The sequence below is a fragment of the Halictus rubicundus genome, chromosome 4 (genome assembly GCF_050948215.1).
Source record: "Halictus rubicundus isolate RS-2024b chromosome 4, iyHalRubi1_principal, whole genome shotgun sequence".
NCBI lineage: Eukaryota > Metazoa > Arthropoda > Insecta > Hymenoptera > Halictidae > Halictus > Halictus rubicundus.
In genome coordinates, this window is record NC_135152.1 from 20,395,602 (window position 1) to 20,411,445 (window position 15,844).

The 15,844-nt window shown below is 42.2% G+C and overlaps 1 protein-coding gene across 1 annotated transcript in view; it reads right to left on the bottom strand.

Annotated features, from left to right (window-relative positions):
- Positions 1–24: 24 nt before the first annotated feature.
- Rhogef3 (Rho guanine nucleotide exchange factor 3) overlaps positions 25–15,844 on the bottom strand; it is a 255,046-nt gene continuing 239,226 nt past the window's right edge. Inside the window, exons 11-20 of the mRNA XM_076787374.1 lie at positions 14,767–14,869; positions 13,047–13,235; positions 9,855–10,069; positions 6,280–6,380; positions 4,053–4,369; positions 3,594–3,965; positions 3,151–3,513; positions 2,824–3,037; positions 1,431–1,673; positions 25–1,341 (exon numbers count right to left, since the gene is read on the bottom strand). Of these exons, the coding sequence (XP_076643489.1) occupies positions 1,202–1,341; positions 1,431–1,673; positions 2,824–3,037; positions 3,151–3,513; positions 3,594–3,965; positions 4,053–4,369; positions 6,280–6,380; positions 9,855–10,069; positions 13,047–13,235; positions 14,767–14,869 (2,257 nt within the window). The 3' untranslated portion in view covers positions 25–1,201. The remainder of the gene's footprint in view (positions 1,342–1,430; positions 1,674–2,823; positions 3,038–3,150; positions 3,514–3,593; positions 3,966–4,052; positions 4,370–6,279; positions 6,381–9,854; positions 10,070–13,046; positions 13,236–14,766; positions 14,870–15,844) is intronic.

Consider the following 15,844-nt stretch of genomic DNA (forward strand, 5'->3'; position numbering starts at 1 on the left):
GGACACTGCTTTTGCATAACAATTTTTATTTTAGTGTGCGTTCTAAAGTACTATCTAATGTCTAAAGTATCGAACAGTGGAGTATATGTAAACGTTCTTCCAGGTAGAAACTACAAATAGTTGGCTATTGTGAAACTTGCTTATAGCATCGCGCTTTTCTCTCAGTGGTACCCTCATACCAGTTCTTTCGTAGACATCATGGAAACCATTCCTGTCGTCAGTCTTTCGATTACCATAAAAAGAAAAAAGAACGTATGGCCATTGCTAATCCGTTCAATGCTCGCAACACCCATTCAAGCAGTCGAGTAACAATAAAATTTTTATCACTGTTTATGTTATACGATTGCGTGATAAAAGTGACTAGTACTTTCTCTTTAGTACCTCGAAAGCTCGCTAGTTTCTTTATACATGTATTATCTACGTCTAACAAGAACTGCGTTTATTTTTCTAGTTTATACTGCATTTTTCTCAGTTTTGATGCTTATTAACACGATCGCTTTAAATAGTTTACTTCCATATTCCCATTGTTCGCTATAATTTCTTAACACGTTCTCTCTCAGCTGGATGACGATCATTCCGCCAAAAAACATTTGCGTAAACATTGCTTGCGTGCAATATAGTCTTCGTTACGTGAACTCGATTAATTTAATTTAACAATATTTCTCGTACCATTACTTGGATCAAACAACGTTCATTACTTACTAGAGATGTCTAAACGATAATACCTTGTCACTCCGTGCAGTGATCTGATGAAGCAGTGAAATAAATTATCGTTGACGAATTCGGACTTACGATCTCTTTCACCGAGCCGTATATACTTGTTCAATTAAACAATGGTACTAATTTCGGACGCGTGAACAAATTTTAACGTTCTGCTAGCCGGTCGACAGGATTTTCTATCAATGCGATTTTATCGATGATGCGTTCGTGAAATGCGATTTGATGATCATAGAAATCAATTTACCTTCGTCCCATACATGTGACGAGCGCTTATGATCGTTTGCGTTCCCGTTCAGCGAGAGCAAGTGCAATGTCTAGTTTCCGCGAGGGTAGGAAGCCGGGCTAATTATTCTCAACGAAACCTTACATCGGTTTCCGAAATATTGAGTAACGTGCATTCGAGCCTAGGTCGTGGAGCAACGATTAAGCGCATCTCGTTCGAGGTTCATAGGTCAATGTATGGTACGAAGGTAGGCCTGTCTCAGGACGGCTGAGGTCGTGTACTCTTTTTGCTGCTACCAAACGTGAACCAGGTGCCGACCTTTCGCCCCAACGAGTTCGTCGCGCCTTGTCCAACCATGGTGGGCATGTCGTAAGCGGACTCTCTTTTGTACGTTTTGTCTACAATTGTAAAAGGTAGAGAATTAACTACAACCAATAATCATAATATGACTTAATTATCAGATTTCCGACTTTTCGGAATGTCTTACTGCGAGGTTTGATTGGCGGTCTGTTCTGCTGTCTCGCTGCCACGAGCCTCGCCAGTTGTCTGGCCGCAGTTGGGAACTCCAGTCCATCGTTTCTATCCTGAGCAACTAGCCTACGTTCCTCCGCCATGGCCGACAACCATCGACGCTTCTCCTCCGCCGTGCGGCAACAGAAAAGCAACCATTTGTCTCGGACACAGCTGTATATTTTCAAGCAGTGTCTCACTGTCACTCCCGATTGATGATCTGCAAATCAATATTCAGCGTTACTCCATATTAATTGAGCCGTTTATTTTGAAAGTGGCCCAAGTCCAATCCATTATGAAAAAATGCCGGAAAGGTAATAACTTTATTCTAAATGAAATGAAACAGGAGGATTTCATGTGAACAAAATTTTTGGAGGACGCGATTTTTAAAAGGGTAAAGAATGCTAACGGAGAAATAATAAATTGGTTAAAAATATGCTGTATGCGTTTTTTGAGAGATGAACCATATAAAATTTTCTATAAGATATCAATGGATGAGAATGCAAAGTTTAAAATCCTGGATTTATTACCACGTCCGGCTAGACCAAGAAAGTTCGAAAATATTGTATTGACGCCATTTTATAAAAACATAAGACGAATTACAACAGCGAAATACAGCGACTTCTACAAAATGTAGATGAGTAGGAAATTGTTATGTAATTTGTGTAGTTACAAAATTTCTTGAATTGCATAAATTGCGTTTTTGAAGTGTTGTAAAGATATATAAAGTAAATTGAGTATTGTTTTTTCGAATTTGAAGCATTTAAAATTATGTCGAATGGACTTGTGCTCTTTCAAATTTTATAACGAATCTGGTTGTTCAGTTTGAAAGTGGCTTAACTCCATTTCTGGTAAGAAAACACATATTACTCACTTAATAATTGCTATTATTTTAATAGGAACTGTACATTTAACTCTTTTAGACACATTGGTACCCTGTACGTATATTTTTAATTTTATTGAAATACAAACCCCTAAATATGTCAACTGAAGTATAAGTGGACTTAATAATTGCTATTATTTTAATAGGAACTGTACATTTAACTCTTTTAGACACATTGGTACCCTATACGTATATTTTTAATTTTACTGAAACACAAACCCCTAAATATGTCAACTGAAGTATAAGTGGACTTAATAACTGCTATTATTTTAATAGGAACTGTAAATTTAACTCTTTCAGACACATTGGTACCCTATACGTATATTTTTAATTTTACTGAAACACAAACCCCTAAATATGTCAACTGAAGTATAATTGGACTTAGGCCACTTTCAAAATAAACGGCTCAATTATCGTATAGGTACACTCTTCGTACAGAAAATATTTTATTCAAGGTAAATTGATATTAATATATCGCGTGAACTACCTTTTCCGTCGGGAACGTCGATCACCTCGCTCGTGTCGAGGTAAATGCGACCTTTGAAGACATAAGTGTTCCGCTTTAGAATATCCTTTTTACAGTAAACCAGTTGATGGTCGAACAGAAACAAGGTGATGTTGTTCGTCCACATGCCAGTCGTGACTCTCATCGCCTCGCCTTGATGAATCAACTGAGACGAGACTTCTATGAGGTCCTCGCCCTGGAATGGAAATTGTTAAAAATGTCATTGAAGCCATTACATTTGCAAAGAGATGAGTTTCTTTCAAGAAACGGGAAGATGCGAAAGAAAAAGTGTACAACACAAATTCGTACCTCCCAGCCTTCGACCCTCAATTGCCAAGCAGCCAGCTTCTCGAGACTCTCCATTCGCCTTTTTCTTTCGTTGATCAAAACGGCGACTCCTCGCATCGCTTCGAGGGCCTCCTGAATTTTATGGTAATCCGGGTGATCGGTCTTCGTGTACTTCAACAGCTCCGCCAATTGGAGCGGATATTTGCATATCCGTTGCACCGGCGTCAACAGATACCCGTCCAAAGGGATTTCGATCAAGCCTCTCATCAGTCTACAGGCCTCGAAGAATTTGCTATAACGATTATGCTGGTACAGCTCTTGCAGCGTGACGGTGGCCATCGGATGACTGTTGCAGTACTCCGAATACATGCGAAATCCTGCCCTCTGAAAATCAATGATGGATTACAACACCGACAACGCTGAAAAATCGAATACTCGAAATGGCTGCTAGATCGGATCCTCACATGATCCAGGAAACATTCGCCGACGCAGCTCTTGTACGGAGCGTTCCAGTCTATCCTGGACTCGAGATCCTTCAGAAACTCGGACTGGAAGTCCAACAGTTCTTCGAGGTTGATGAATATAGTTTCTATTTGTTCCTCGTTGAACATGTCCGTCCGCCGTCGACATTCGGCGATGTATCCCTCCGCGACGTCCCTCAGGATCTTCACGAAGTCTCGCTCGGTCTGGACCAGCTCGCGGACCACGCTTGTTCTGACTTGCTCGTTCGACAGCAGCGAGATGCTGGTACGTCTTCTTAGCTGGGAGTTCGACGTGCTACCGGACGCCATCGCCGCCAAACAATCCTCCACCGTGTCCTCTTGGCTGACACGCAACTACAAGGAATCGATGTTGCATCTTAACACATGGGGAGAGGATCTCCTAGGTCTCGAGATTAGTTCGGAATCGAATGAATGTTTTACCCTGACGAACGCAGCCGGGAACCAGCCATGCTCGCCCCGACAGTTACCCCACCACCAATCCTTGTCCAGGTTGTCCAGAACTTCGATCACGTCGCCGGCACGAAAGGCCAGCTCCTCCGGTTCCATCGCCACATGGTCCCAAACAGCTTCAGCCAGGATCACGACCTCCTCGTCCATCGTCTGCTCGAACGACTTCTTTCTGTCCGTCAACGAGGCGATGGACGACTCCGAGTCGGACATCATCTCGTCATCGGACGTTCCACCCCTTCCATCCTGTTCATCCTCCGACAGGACATTCCCACCGGGCAATCTCGCACCTGGTTTCAAACGAATCAATTCTCTTTACTCGTCCAAATTACGCGATCCTATCAATGTTCGATCGATCCGCGAATACGAGGGTCAGTCGGACCTTTTCTCTAATTTTCCCATTTCGATGGAACGCTTTTCAACGCTAGAACTACCGAGCCCTAAACGTGACTTAGACTCATCCCTTTATAATAACAGCGAGATCGAATTTGCCCAGGTTTTGTAAGATTTTTATGGTAACATGTACTCCGAAGAAGAGATATATTAAAAAATGTCTCGCGAAAACGTTTTCATAGTTTCTAGTTCTAGCGTCTCCATGTTTTGATCCCAGAAAAGTGGGGTCCAGTGGACAAAATCCGCGTTTGCCTGACCCTCGTGGATCCCGACGTTCGTGTCCGTTTTAAGTGGCAACACGAGAAAGCAACGACATATTCGAAAAGTCACCCTGCAGATTATCCATCGTAGGCGTTGGCAGCGGAGGATTAAAGAAATTGTTTATGACGTTTGCGTGTAACGAAGGCCGCCGATCGTTCTCGTCGGAGCCTCGCGAGCTCGGAGCTGGTGGAGCTCTTCGGGGCATGAGGTGTCTCCTCGCTCCTTATCGACCCGTCGGCGAAAAGCCTCGCGAGGCTCCCCGGGAACGATCGGTCTCTACTGTAGCTTGCAAACAAAAGCGTATTCACAGGAAGCAGTCCTTACAGAATGAGGATATTGATAACACGTTTAATACAGGGAGTGTCTCCGCATTCCGTACTCTCAAGAACTGTTCTTACAGGCGCGTTCTCTTACAACGATACGAATGCTTCGAGAGATCGTTACAAGGATGCATGCTAACTCGGAGCACTCTCGGAAGTGGCGTCTAGAGAAACTGGATACCATTGGAGCAAATCGTGGAAAGTGTGCACTAATCTTCGTCAACGGGGCTTGCTACCGGTCAGTCTCTCCCACCAAGCGAACAGGCAGACGTATCGAACGAACTGTACGACTGAGATACTCGGTCCTCTTTACTGATCTACGAGCAGTACAGTGTTTGCTCCATGTCCCAAATGCCTAGCCGGTAAACGTCGCAGATCTATCCCCACTGCCGCGAGGTGTACCCCGCGAGAGGTCGCGTGGATCAAAGGATCCTTGCCGATCCATGTCCCTGGCTGGGCCCGCGCTTTGGACATGTATCGAGTAGACACTGTATTTCAATATAGATCGCCAAAACGTTTTATCAAATCTTATTAGATGGATCAGTCGAATTATTTCCGAGCAGGCCAAAAACTGGAGACGTGGATCGAAGAATCCTTGCCGATCTATGTCTCTGGCTGGGGCCCGCGCTTTGGACATGTATCGAGTAGACACTGTATTTCAATATAGATCGCCAAAACGTTTTATCAAATCTTATTAGATGGATCAGTCTAATTATTTCCGAGCTGGCCAAAAACTGGAGACTTTTAACTAGACCTTTCAGGGAGAGAGAGAAGGAGAGAGAGAGAGAATGCTTGGATAAGATAGTTTTATTTTGTTATAATTGTAGGATATTGTGAACCGAGTCCAATTCTTGGCTGTAAGGCAGAATAAAGCAATATTATTATTAAAAATATAACTAGACCTTTCACGCATTTTTGCAACGAGAAAACTTTTTGGCTACTTTACCGAAAACGATTTAGTTCAGCAAGTTGAGAGGTTTTAAATTGAAAGCGGTGATCTGGATAAAGGAGGACGAGCGAATTAAAGTGATTAAGATAATTTCGCCGCGTGTAAATTTATCTTTTGAACAGTTGCTGTCTGCTTTTCGAAGATAAGAGGCGAAAGGATAAAAGATCGTCGATCGACTGCTCGTTTGCTTGGTGCGAGGGGAAGGAAGTTGTTTCTACGTTGGAGCTCAGACGGTGTCGGGGGTCTGACTCTGTTCTGGCGCAGGTGTTGGCTTTACCTGCAGTTTTGGTGCGCATCAATGGTGACAGCTGATTGATACCCAGTGGTTGGCTGAGCGAACGCCTCAGATTTGTCCGAGTACTCCTCCCTTTCGCGTTACTGGGATCAAAATAAAATCACCGTTAATATTCATCTTCGCCCGTGTACACGGACGGATAGAGGATCCAACAAGCTTGTGTTTACGTAGAAGCATCGATACAACATTCAGCAACGAATTACAATAGGTAAGTATATATATATATATACACACGACAGGTAGAACTATACAGAGTGGTTCTGCAGATCGGGCTACCTCGAACACAACCGCTTATTACATTGTCCTCTCGCATCACTGAAATTCTACAGAGTTTCTTGGTGAATGGTACCGCCGGGCGAGTCATTCGATTATTATTTGTCCTCAAGAATCATCGGAGTAACGTGTACCATTCATCATCGAACGTCCTACGTATGTCTTTTTCCGAGTGTCAGCCGACTACAGTGATTTCTCTGTATATGTCGCCTAGGCCTGGATGATAAACGTCGCGGAATTATCACCGCTACCGCGAGGTATACTCCTGCACGATACACGACGCTGGCAGGGTGCGTGCAGTTGACATATATCGAGAAGTCACTGTATGTCTAGGAATTCAAATTTCGACTAACAGGATTGCAAAATAAAAATCGATCTCGAACGAGATAATCGAACGATTTGGAATTTAAAAGAACGTGAGCTAATGGAGCGAGTTACGAAAACGAAATTCGAACAGTTTTACGGTGGTCTGGCTATCGAAGGGAAAGAACCACTCCGTACATGGTCACGCGTGGCAGTCCAACTTTGTTTACGAGGAAAAATGGAAAAGAAGGTGGTTTGTTATAATACCCGTCGTCTACCTACCACTATTCTCCCTCGATTTACTGGAAAGGTTCGAGAATAAAGAATTTAAATTTCCTTCAAGGACATTGTTCAAGGATTTGTTTTGATGATTGTCTAATGCCGTGCTATGATCCGTTTCGATCCGAGCAGAAACGAGGAACAAGGAGAAAAGAAACAGCCGCCGAAATCGGTCGAGAAATTCCGCGAAAACGTGACGACGAAAAGAACAAAAACAAAAAAAAAAAGAAAAAAAGAAGCACCTAGATTTTTCCATCGGTCAGAGGTATGGCTGGTCTCGTCTGCGATGTGCGCGAGTACTCACACATCAAACCCAAGCAATCGTCGTGTGTGTGTACACACCCGTAACGATAACAATAATAAAAGCTCGACAATGAGACTTCCAGCTACGGTAATGTCTCGATACATGTGAAAAAGATCTGCACGATATTTGTTTCTTTCATACAATGAGCAACGCTGACTGGCAGTGAGACAATTCTACTGGCAATACTGTTATGTTATTAATTATTTTTATTTAAAAAATGTCACTAATATACTTGCGACACTCTTCTGATTAAAATGAGTCCAAACACGACATCGTTCGGAGCAAGTTTGCCGGTTCAATCGACGATTTAGTCGAACCTCGATTATCCGAACCGATGAATACACACACTGGCTCGCGGAAGTATTCGAACGCCCTTTAAAACAGTATAACTTTTCTTAAATTGGACCAAACGACCTGACCTTTTTTTGAGCAATCAGAATTGTTTTACCGAATGACGTGCGAAAAAGATTTTGAAAAAATTGCAATTGCTAGGAATTGTAAGAGCAAATAAAAATGGCACTTTCTAAAACTTTTCTATTTGAGCCTGTAATGAAAATTTAAAAAGTCGTGGAAAACTATGATTTTCACCACTTCCAACTATTTGTAGCTCGCGTGTACACTAATCGATTTCAATGAAATTTCCAGCACGTGTATAACAAACGTAGATCTACAAAGCGTATATTCTAAATTTTCGTTACAGGCTCGAACGAAAGAGTTGTAAAAAGTGCCATTTTTACTTTCTCATGTAATTCTTACCAATTGCAATTATTCCAAAATCTTTTTCGCATGTAAACCAATTCTTTTAATTGCTCAAAAAAACTCAGGTCGTTCAGTCCAATTTGAAACAAGTCAGACTGTTTTAAAGGGCGTTCGAATACTTTCGTGAGTCAATGTGAGTGTGTACGTGTGTTTCAATCTACAGCGATCTACAACACGATTTACTGTCTAAATCGAGTACGATTTAATTGGACATTGCTAGGAAACTGTTCTATTAATCCGCACACTCATGTACCACAGGATGGTTCGATTGTATCGTGTCTGGAGTCGTACTAATCAGAAAAATGCCACGAATATGATGGCAAGAATTGCACAAAAAAAAAAAACAAAAAAGCTTTGTTGCAGGATTACAACAATTCTGCTGTCCTACCGCTGATGTTTTATGTCTTTGCTACCTTATTCCACGTTTGACGCCAGCAGGAAGAGATCAGGGAATAATTACTATATAAAGGGCATTTAGTTCCGAAGGTTTCGCATGTATCGAGGCGTTACTGTACTCCCTAGAAACGGTAAATACGGTCCCGGCAGACGTCGCACAGTGGGGTATTTGGCCCGAAAAGCCGGAAAAAATCTTAAAAGTCTTAACATCAGCTATAACATTATGAAATAAAAATATATCTTAACAGTTAAAAAATCAAATTGATCCTCACTTTTTATAAGAAAAAAATTTTTTCCGAAATTTTATGTATTGAAATTTGTAGACATCTGAATACTGTTAATCTTTTGTTGGAACCTTTTTTTCCTCAGATTATCGGAAACTTAAAAAATCGTGGCGATTGTGGAGTACGTGCACCGAAAAGCTGGAAAATGTATTTTTACACGTAAATTATGTTAAAATGGTGTAAATTATTATTTTAATACAAAATATGTAGATCATGAAATGTTTTAATAAGTAGATATGTATTTTAAGAATATTTCTAAATTATTACCATTAAACGCTAATACTAAATTAGCTATAAAACGTCAATCCGGACAAATCCGGAACCAAACTTTACTAGCTTGGAATCACAAATCTCTACCGAATATAATGAGACCAAAAAGACCATCGGGACTCGCTCAGAACCATAATAAAATCGTCAATGAAGTCTTACAATTGTAAAAATAATTTCTGAATTATTGATCATATACAAATATTAATAACTTTATAAATAAGTATAATAAAAAAATGAAAACAGTCTGAAAGTGTAGGCCATACTTATCTAAAAGATAATGCAAAGAATTACACAGCTTTTTTAAAGCATGTAAAAATCACTGATAAATGTACGATATGTTATAGCATGATTGGAAAAAGGCAATACAAGTCATAGAATCTCTTGACTTTCGATTAAGTTTAGAGATTCATAAACTTACAAACGAATAAAAAAAATTTACTACATTGTTCTCCACACATTCAACAACTTCGGGCGATAAAAAAATTACAGTTCACGTTGAATTTTTCAAATTGACTTTCTTCCGGCTTTTCGGGCCAAACACCCCACTGTGGCGTCGATTGCTCCAAGTTTTCGAGTCTCGGTCGGTCTCGGACGACGAGACCGGTTCGTAGACGGCGAAAAAGTCAATGAGGCGTTTTGCGATTAGGGTGCGAAAGTTCGCGGGACGGTTGCATGGCGTTTGAACGCACCTTCTGAGCGTAACGATGTCATGGGAGGAGTGCCTCGGGCTGAGCCTCGGAGGCCTGGTCTTGATAGGCGAAGGAGTCGAGAGCATCCTGCGGTAATTGTGCGCGTGGCTGTATCCGGACCTCGTGTCCCACTGCAGTAACCTCTGACCTCCTAAATCGCTGTTCGTCCGACGTACATGCTGGTGCCTCGACGATGTTCGGCTCTGCAGATCCGCCTGAAAGTATCACGACATCCTGGTCATCGTTCGCGTTCACCTTTGCGCCTCGCCAAGGTACCAAGCGTGAAACTCTCCGGCGAACATGACGCGCGGAACACAACACGCCAGTCCTCGGGGAGATCGATCGGCATAAGCGCTGATGCTCAAGGTCGGATCGAAAACGCTCCGCGACTCGACTCGACCGATCAAAGTCTCCGTTGCGATCGCGCGATGGATCATCGTGTTTCTACTATGCGGGCCCGAGTCACCTAAACTTCCGTAACGTCTTCCACGGTTTTCGAAAGAGAAAAAGATACTTCAAAGTTCTTCGGATCATTAGATTGCCAGTAATATTCTTCCTCGCCTTCGTTTCACCTTCATCTTTTACACACGAATCGTATTAGATGGGCAAACGTGGATACAAACGTGGCGACAAACATGATAGAAAACTGAGTATCGTTGGAATTTGTGGGACCTCGAGGTCGGAAGTGATCACAGACTGCGGATCTTTGTGCAAAATAAAAGATTGCATTTGCATCGAGTACAAGAAATTGAAACCCAGTGGAACGTTATTTCTTCACTTGCTAATTTTAACGGATGATAAATAGTATATTGACATTTGGGATTTTTCAAATGTTCCTGTAATCTCAAGTTTTATCTGCTCAATTTTGTTATAAACGCACAAAGATCCGCAGTCTAGCGATTATTGTTACAAAAGGTTTACTACCTCTTTGCGATTTCGATCTCGCCAGCTAATTTCCGCAAGGTTCTCAGGATCGTGCCAGAACCGATAAACAGGCCCGAGGAAACACGATTTATCCTCAGGGGGACTAATCGTTTCGATCGCACCTTGCACATACGAATTCCATAGGTTTTCGCACAGAAACACCGTTGACATTCATTCGTTAATGAGTCGAAGGATGAAGAGATTGTAACGGTTCGCCTAGTCACGGGCCCGGCGATCACCTGGCAGATGGTTTAGCTATTTTCTGAACTCTCTGGTCGTCGAACGGGTTCGTGATTCTACGATTTTCCGTTCACATGTTTCTACGTCGGACGGGGCTGTCCGCTCCGTCGACGATGAGTTCTTCGGAACAATACGACAGAGTACACGCACACACACGCGCGCGCGCGAGTCTCGAGATCGCGTATCACCGGAGCCCGGTGTCGATTGCTCGGTCACGTAGATCGAAATGAAGTAAACGACGAGCGAACTATGACTCGGGCCGTTCGTACGCGATCCCATAAATCGTGCTCGGTCGGTCGCGCAACTCGATATCAACTAAACCAGGACTCGACGTTTCCTCTGCTCGTATCCTGGGCCAGCGCGATATACACGGTGTTTCACCTAACTCGAGCATCGAAAATATCTCGCTTGTTTTCTTTTTTGTGATAGAAGAGAATCTCAGAGGAAAACATTAGTTGGTTCGGAGGGGCGAATATTATGATAGGCAAACAAAATTCGTTCAAGGTTATATTGTTTTGTTTCTGAGATTTAAAGGTCATCGAAGTTGTTTTAAATGGAACGATATATTTTTATTATCGCTATATGATGGTTAAGACGAATCCGACGACCTGTAATATTATGACCCTCGCGTGACCTTGAGTTTGCGATCAATGATTCAGCACCATGCATTTACAATATTTATAATATTTGCCCCTCCGAAGCAACCAACGTTTTCCTCTGACATTTTTCTTTCTATCATGAAATACAAGCGAGATATTACAGATGCTCGAGTTAGGTGAACCACCCTGTACATGTTCTCTGGTCGCCTATCAGAAACTGCCAGTGATCTGTACAACCGTGGCTAAACCGTATACAAACGTGAGTAATGCGAGTTATTGTTGCCGAAGGAAACAGTCATACGTGCGGCTTGATAATGATTACAAATGTGTGACGCTCTTAACGGCAATTATAAATCATCGCCGGTAGCGTGGCGCGCGCGAATCACCGCTCGAATTCAAAGACGAAACACCCACCGTGGGACAACACGAGCCCGAACGCTCTCGAACCGATGATTTATAATACCGTGAATGAATCGCCGTCACGTACGCGTCGCAAGCAGAAGCGTTCGTTCCTTGGGACCGATTCTTCATCACCGTTACCAGATTCGATTAGCTTTCTTTGCGGTGAATTAGTCCCCCGACAATGGAAAAGCATTTCGCGTCGGTCAACCATTCGGCAAATCCAGATGAACGCGTTTCTAGCCGATGAAAAATTCGTTTAGAGTCTCGTGGAAAGGCTTGCGGATTTTTAAGGCAAGATGAAAATGATCTACACGAGTTTTATTTGTTTTAACGAAATTGCGAAGAATGTAACCTTCAGCTAGTCAATTTTTATCAGAAATGCGTAAGTATAGTCCTTCGGAGACGACCTCTGTGCACCGTACTGTCTGAAACGAGCACAGTGAACTCTCGATATATGTCAACAACACGGGTCTAACCTCTCGACCTTCGCGGCCCCTCGCGGGGTATACCCGCGGTAGTGGGGATAATTCCGCGACGTTTATCGCCCAGACCTCGGCGACATATATAGAGAAATCACTGTATTTCCAAACTGAGTATACAAACTCGTGGGTGCGACAAAATGTCTAGGATTTGGGGATAGCTGGGGACAATATTAAGAAGTCTTAATCTCCAATAAATTATTGTACAACACCTGGACAAGTGATACGCCCTTAACCGAGCAAAAAGAAACTCGGTCGTCGTCCCTGAAGGATTAATGACAAATCGACTTGAGAGCTGCAAAATCTGAATGTCAGCAGTTTCTCTGATCGGTATACAATTCGAGTTCTCGGGTAGATGTTCGCGTTGAACGGCAAGATGCTTTTCCTTTGTCTTGCGTTGAGCTCCATCGACAATGTTAATTTACACAGGTAAAGCGACGATGAGGTTCTCCGATGTGACTGATGCGTGTTACCGGCGGTGTTAATGGGCAACAATGAACACTGCGCGTAGCGGGATTCGAGTGGGGGCAAAGAACGACAGTCTTTACCTTAAACTTGTCGATCAGTATCTGGTTGATGAGCTCGGACTGGGGTCGTGATTTGTCGGCGACTCGCCTACGAAGCGCTGGAGGGCTGTCGGTCTCGTCTTGGACATCCGTGTCGTGGGACTCGGAGCTATCACCGCCCCCCATCATTCCACCACCACCGCCCCCAGTCAATGCTCCACCAGATACCATCTATATCGTTCACAATTCATTTCATTATTTCGCACTTTTGTCGCCAGAGTCCTTCGGTATCCGAGACGACACTCCGATACGAGAGAATTCGCGGGAGCTAGTCGGGCCCGCAGGACGAGACGCGCGAACCGTTAGAAGCCAGTGTATCTGTCCATTTGTTGACACAGTGAATTCTCGATACATGTCAACAACAATGTCGCGTATCCTCCAGGAGACATACCCTAGCTATGCTATTATATGTTTACACTCCTCTGTGTCCGAGACCTCTCACGGGGCATACTCCGCGGTAGTGGGGATAATTCCGCGACCTTTATTACCCAGGCCTTGGCGACATATATAGAGAAATCACTGTAGTGGGGCTGCGCGGGTACCCGAGACCCGCAAAATTAATTCGCGAGCTACGTTAAGGATTTCTCAGATTAAGTTTTAATGTCCAAGTATAATTATTATGCAAACAAACTTTCGGGATTCGAGAACCCTGTCCGAGTTTTTGGGTACCTGTACCCCCCTGGCTAATATGAAAAGGGATACCAAGAAACCAACGTGGAACTTTCAACATTCTCAGAAATTAACACGTTAACCGCCATGTCAGTCACATACGACTGACAGTGATTTTTGACCAGGTTTAGACATTTATTTTTATTGCGACATATCCAGATAAACCGAAACGACATCCCCTATAGTACATTTAAAGTTTCTAGTTTCGCTTTCATTAATTAAATTACTCTGATTTTGTAAGAATCTCTGGGAATGATATGTGGTTGACGTGTTAACAGCGTCTTCCACCGAACACATATCTTGCAAATTGAAAAAGTTTTTTTTTAAATGTTTTTTCTGGTCATTCGTAATATTTTACGTTACAGTGAACATAATGGCGAGTTCACCTACGTGTAACAGTCTGACCAACGAGTAACTTCGCTTTTTAGCAATAAGTTATTTCTGCGGCTGCGATAACTTTCGAGACTACACGAGAATGAAATGTAAGACACGCGAGAAAAAAAGCTGCGACGTAACGAAAAGGCACGTAAAGATATATCGACCGTAAAACATGTTTTTCTTTTTATCTTGTTGACGCGGTGTTTTCACGAAACGGCAAAAACGCTTCGAACAATATGTTCCCAGCAATGGTAAAAGTTCCAAGAAAGATTCGTCGATATCCAATTTTCTCTGAGAGATACTGGCCTGTAACGGTTCTTTTATCCATTCAAAGTCACAAGATACGTTAACAATCTCTGCAGGATTACAGTCTAAAGCTGGTGATAATTTGAATGCTCAAAAATTCTAGGAACAGGAAATTCGTCTGACGAATAGAAAAGACAATCGACACGGCCGAGAGTATCGAAGCACGAATCGGCTATATAGCGCGTGGTTCCAGCAATCGTTTGCGGACGATTCACCTTGAAAAAGATTAAAACATTACACAGTTTCGTCTATCGATCGACTGCGATCTATCCTGCGTTCTTAAACTTCCTGCTAGAGTAAACTTAGGGATCACATCGCGGGAAACGTTGATTCCCACGGGATCTCTCACCTCGATTTGTATTCCGCTGTCCCCGCTGTTGCACTTCGCGTTTCTGGCAGCCTTGCTACCCTTTTTCCTCTCCTTGCTGCTTCTCCAGACAAGGGGGCCGAATCTGGAAACGGAGAATTCACGTTCGGAAATTAGAAATTCGCGAGAAAGTCGCGAATGGCCATTTTAGGTGGAAAAAAGTCATGCCATCTACTTTTAACAAGAACTTCCGTCTAATCCCATAAGTAACTTATTGTTAGTTGACAGCGACAGCGATATTAGCGAAGAATTATTTGTATATTGTTATATTTAAATATTATTGTTACACTTATTTAACAGTAGGTTTACGGAACCCGTCAAAATGCCGGGTTTTAATATTTTTAATTTAAAAATATTAAGATTGTAAGGATGCATAGATGAGAAATTATTTAGCAAATTTATTTCTTTGGGTATATATTACTTTAAAAATATTGTTAAAATTTTGGGTAGCACGTTCTTGTTATTTTTATGAAGCGATGCAAAATATTCACTTTTAGTGCTCCGTAAACCTAGTGTTAATATTATATTTTTAAATCTATAATTTATATAATATTTTTCAATGTAAATGTTATTTTTAAAGGTTCTACGTACGTTGAATCTCATTTCATGACCCAACAGAAAATTTCAATCGGTTTGAAATGAAACATGAAGCGATCTACAGTCAGTCCCATAAGTATTCGTACGCTCTTAAAAATCGCATAACTTTGTCAATATTGAACTATACTACATGAATTTTTTGGAGAAGTTAGAACAATTGGATCGCTACATAACGTGAGAAAATGTTTGATTAAAATTGTAATTGGTCGAAATTGCAGAGAAAATACTAAAAGTTGTATTTTGCAACTTTTTTATGCGGGCTTATATTAAAAATTAACTTTTTTTCGATACGAACACTAAATCTCTCGAAATTAAGAGAATCTCTCAGCGGCAGCCATATTGTGACGTCATACTTGCTTCAGAATTCGAATTTTCTGCCGAATATTACAAATTACTCCACGATGAGGTAGAAATTCGCAATTTGGGCTCCATACAGACGTAGATTCGACTTTTAGGAAACACA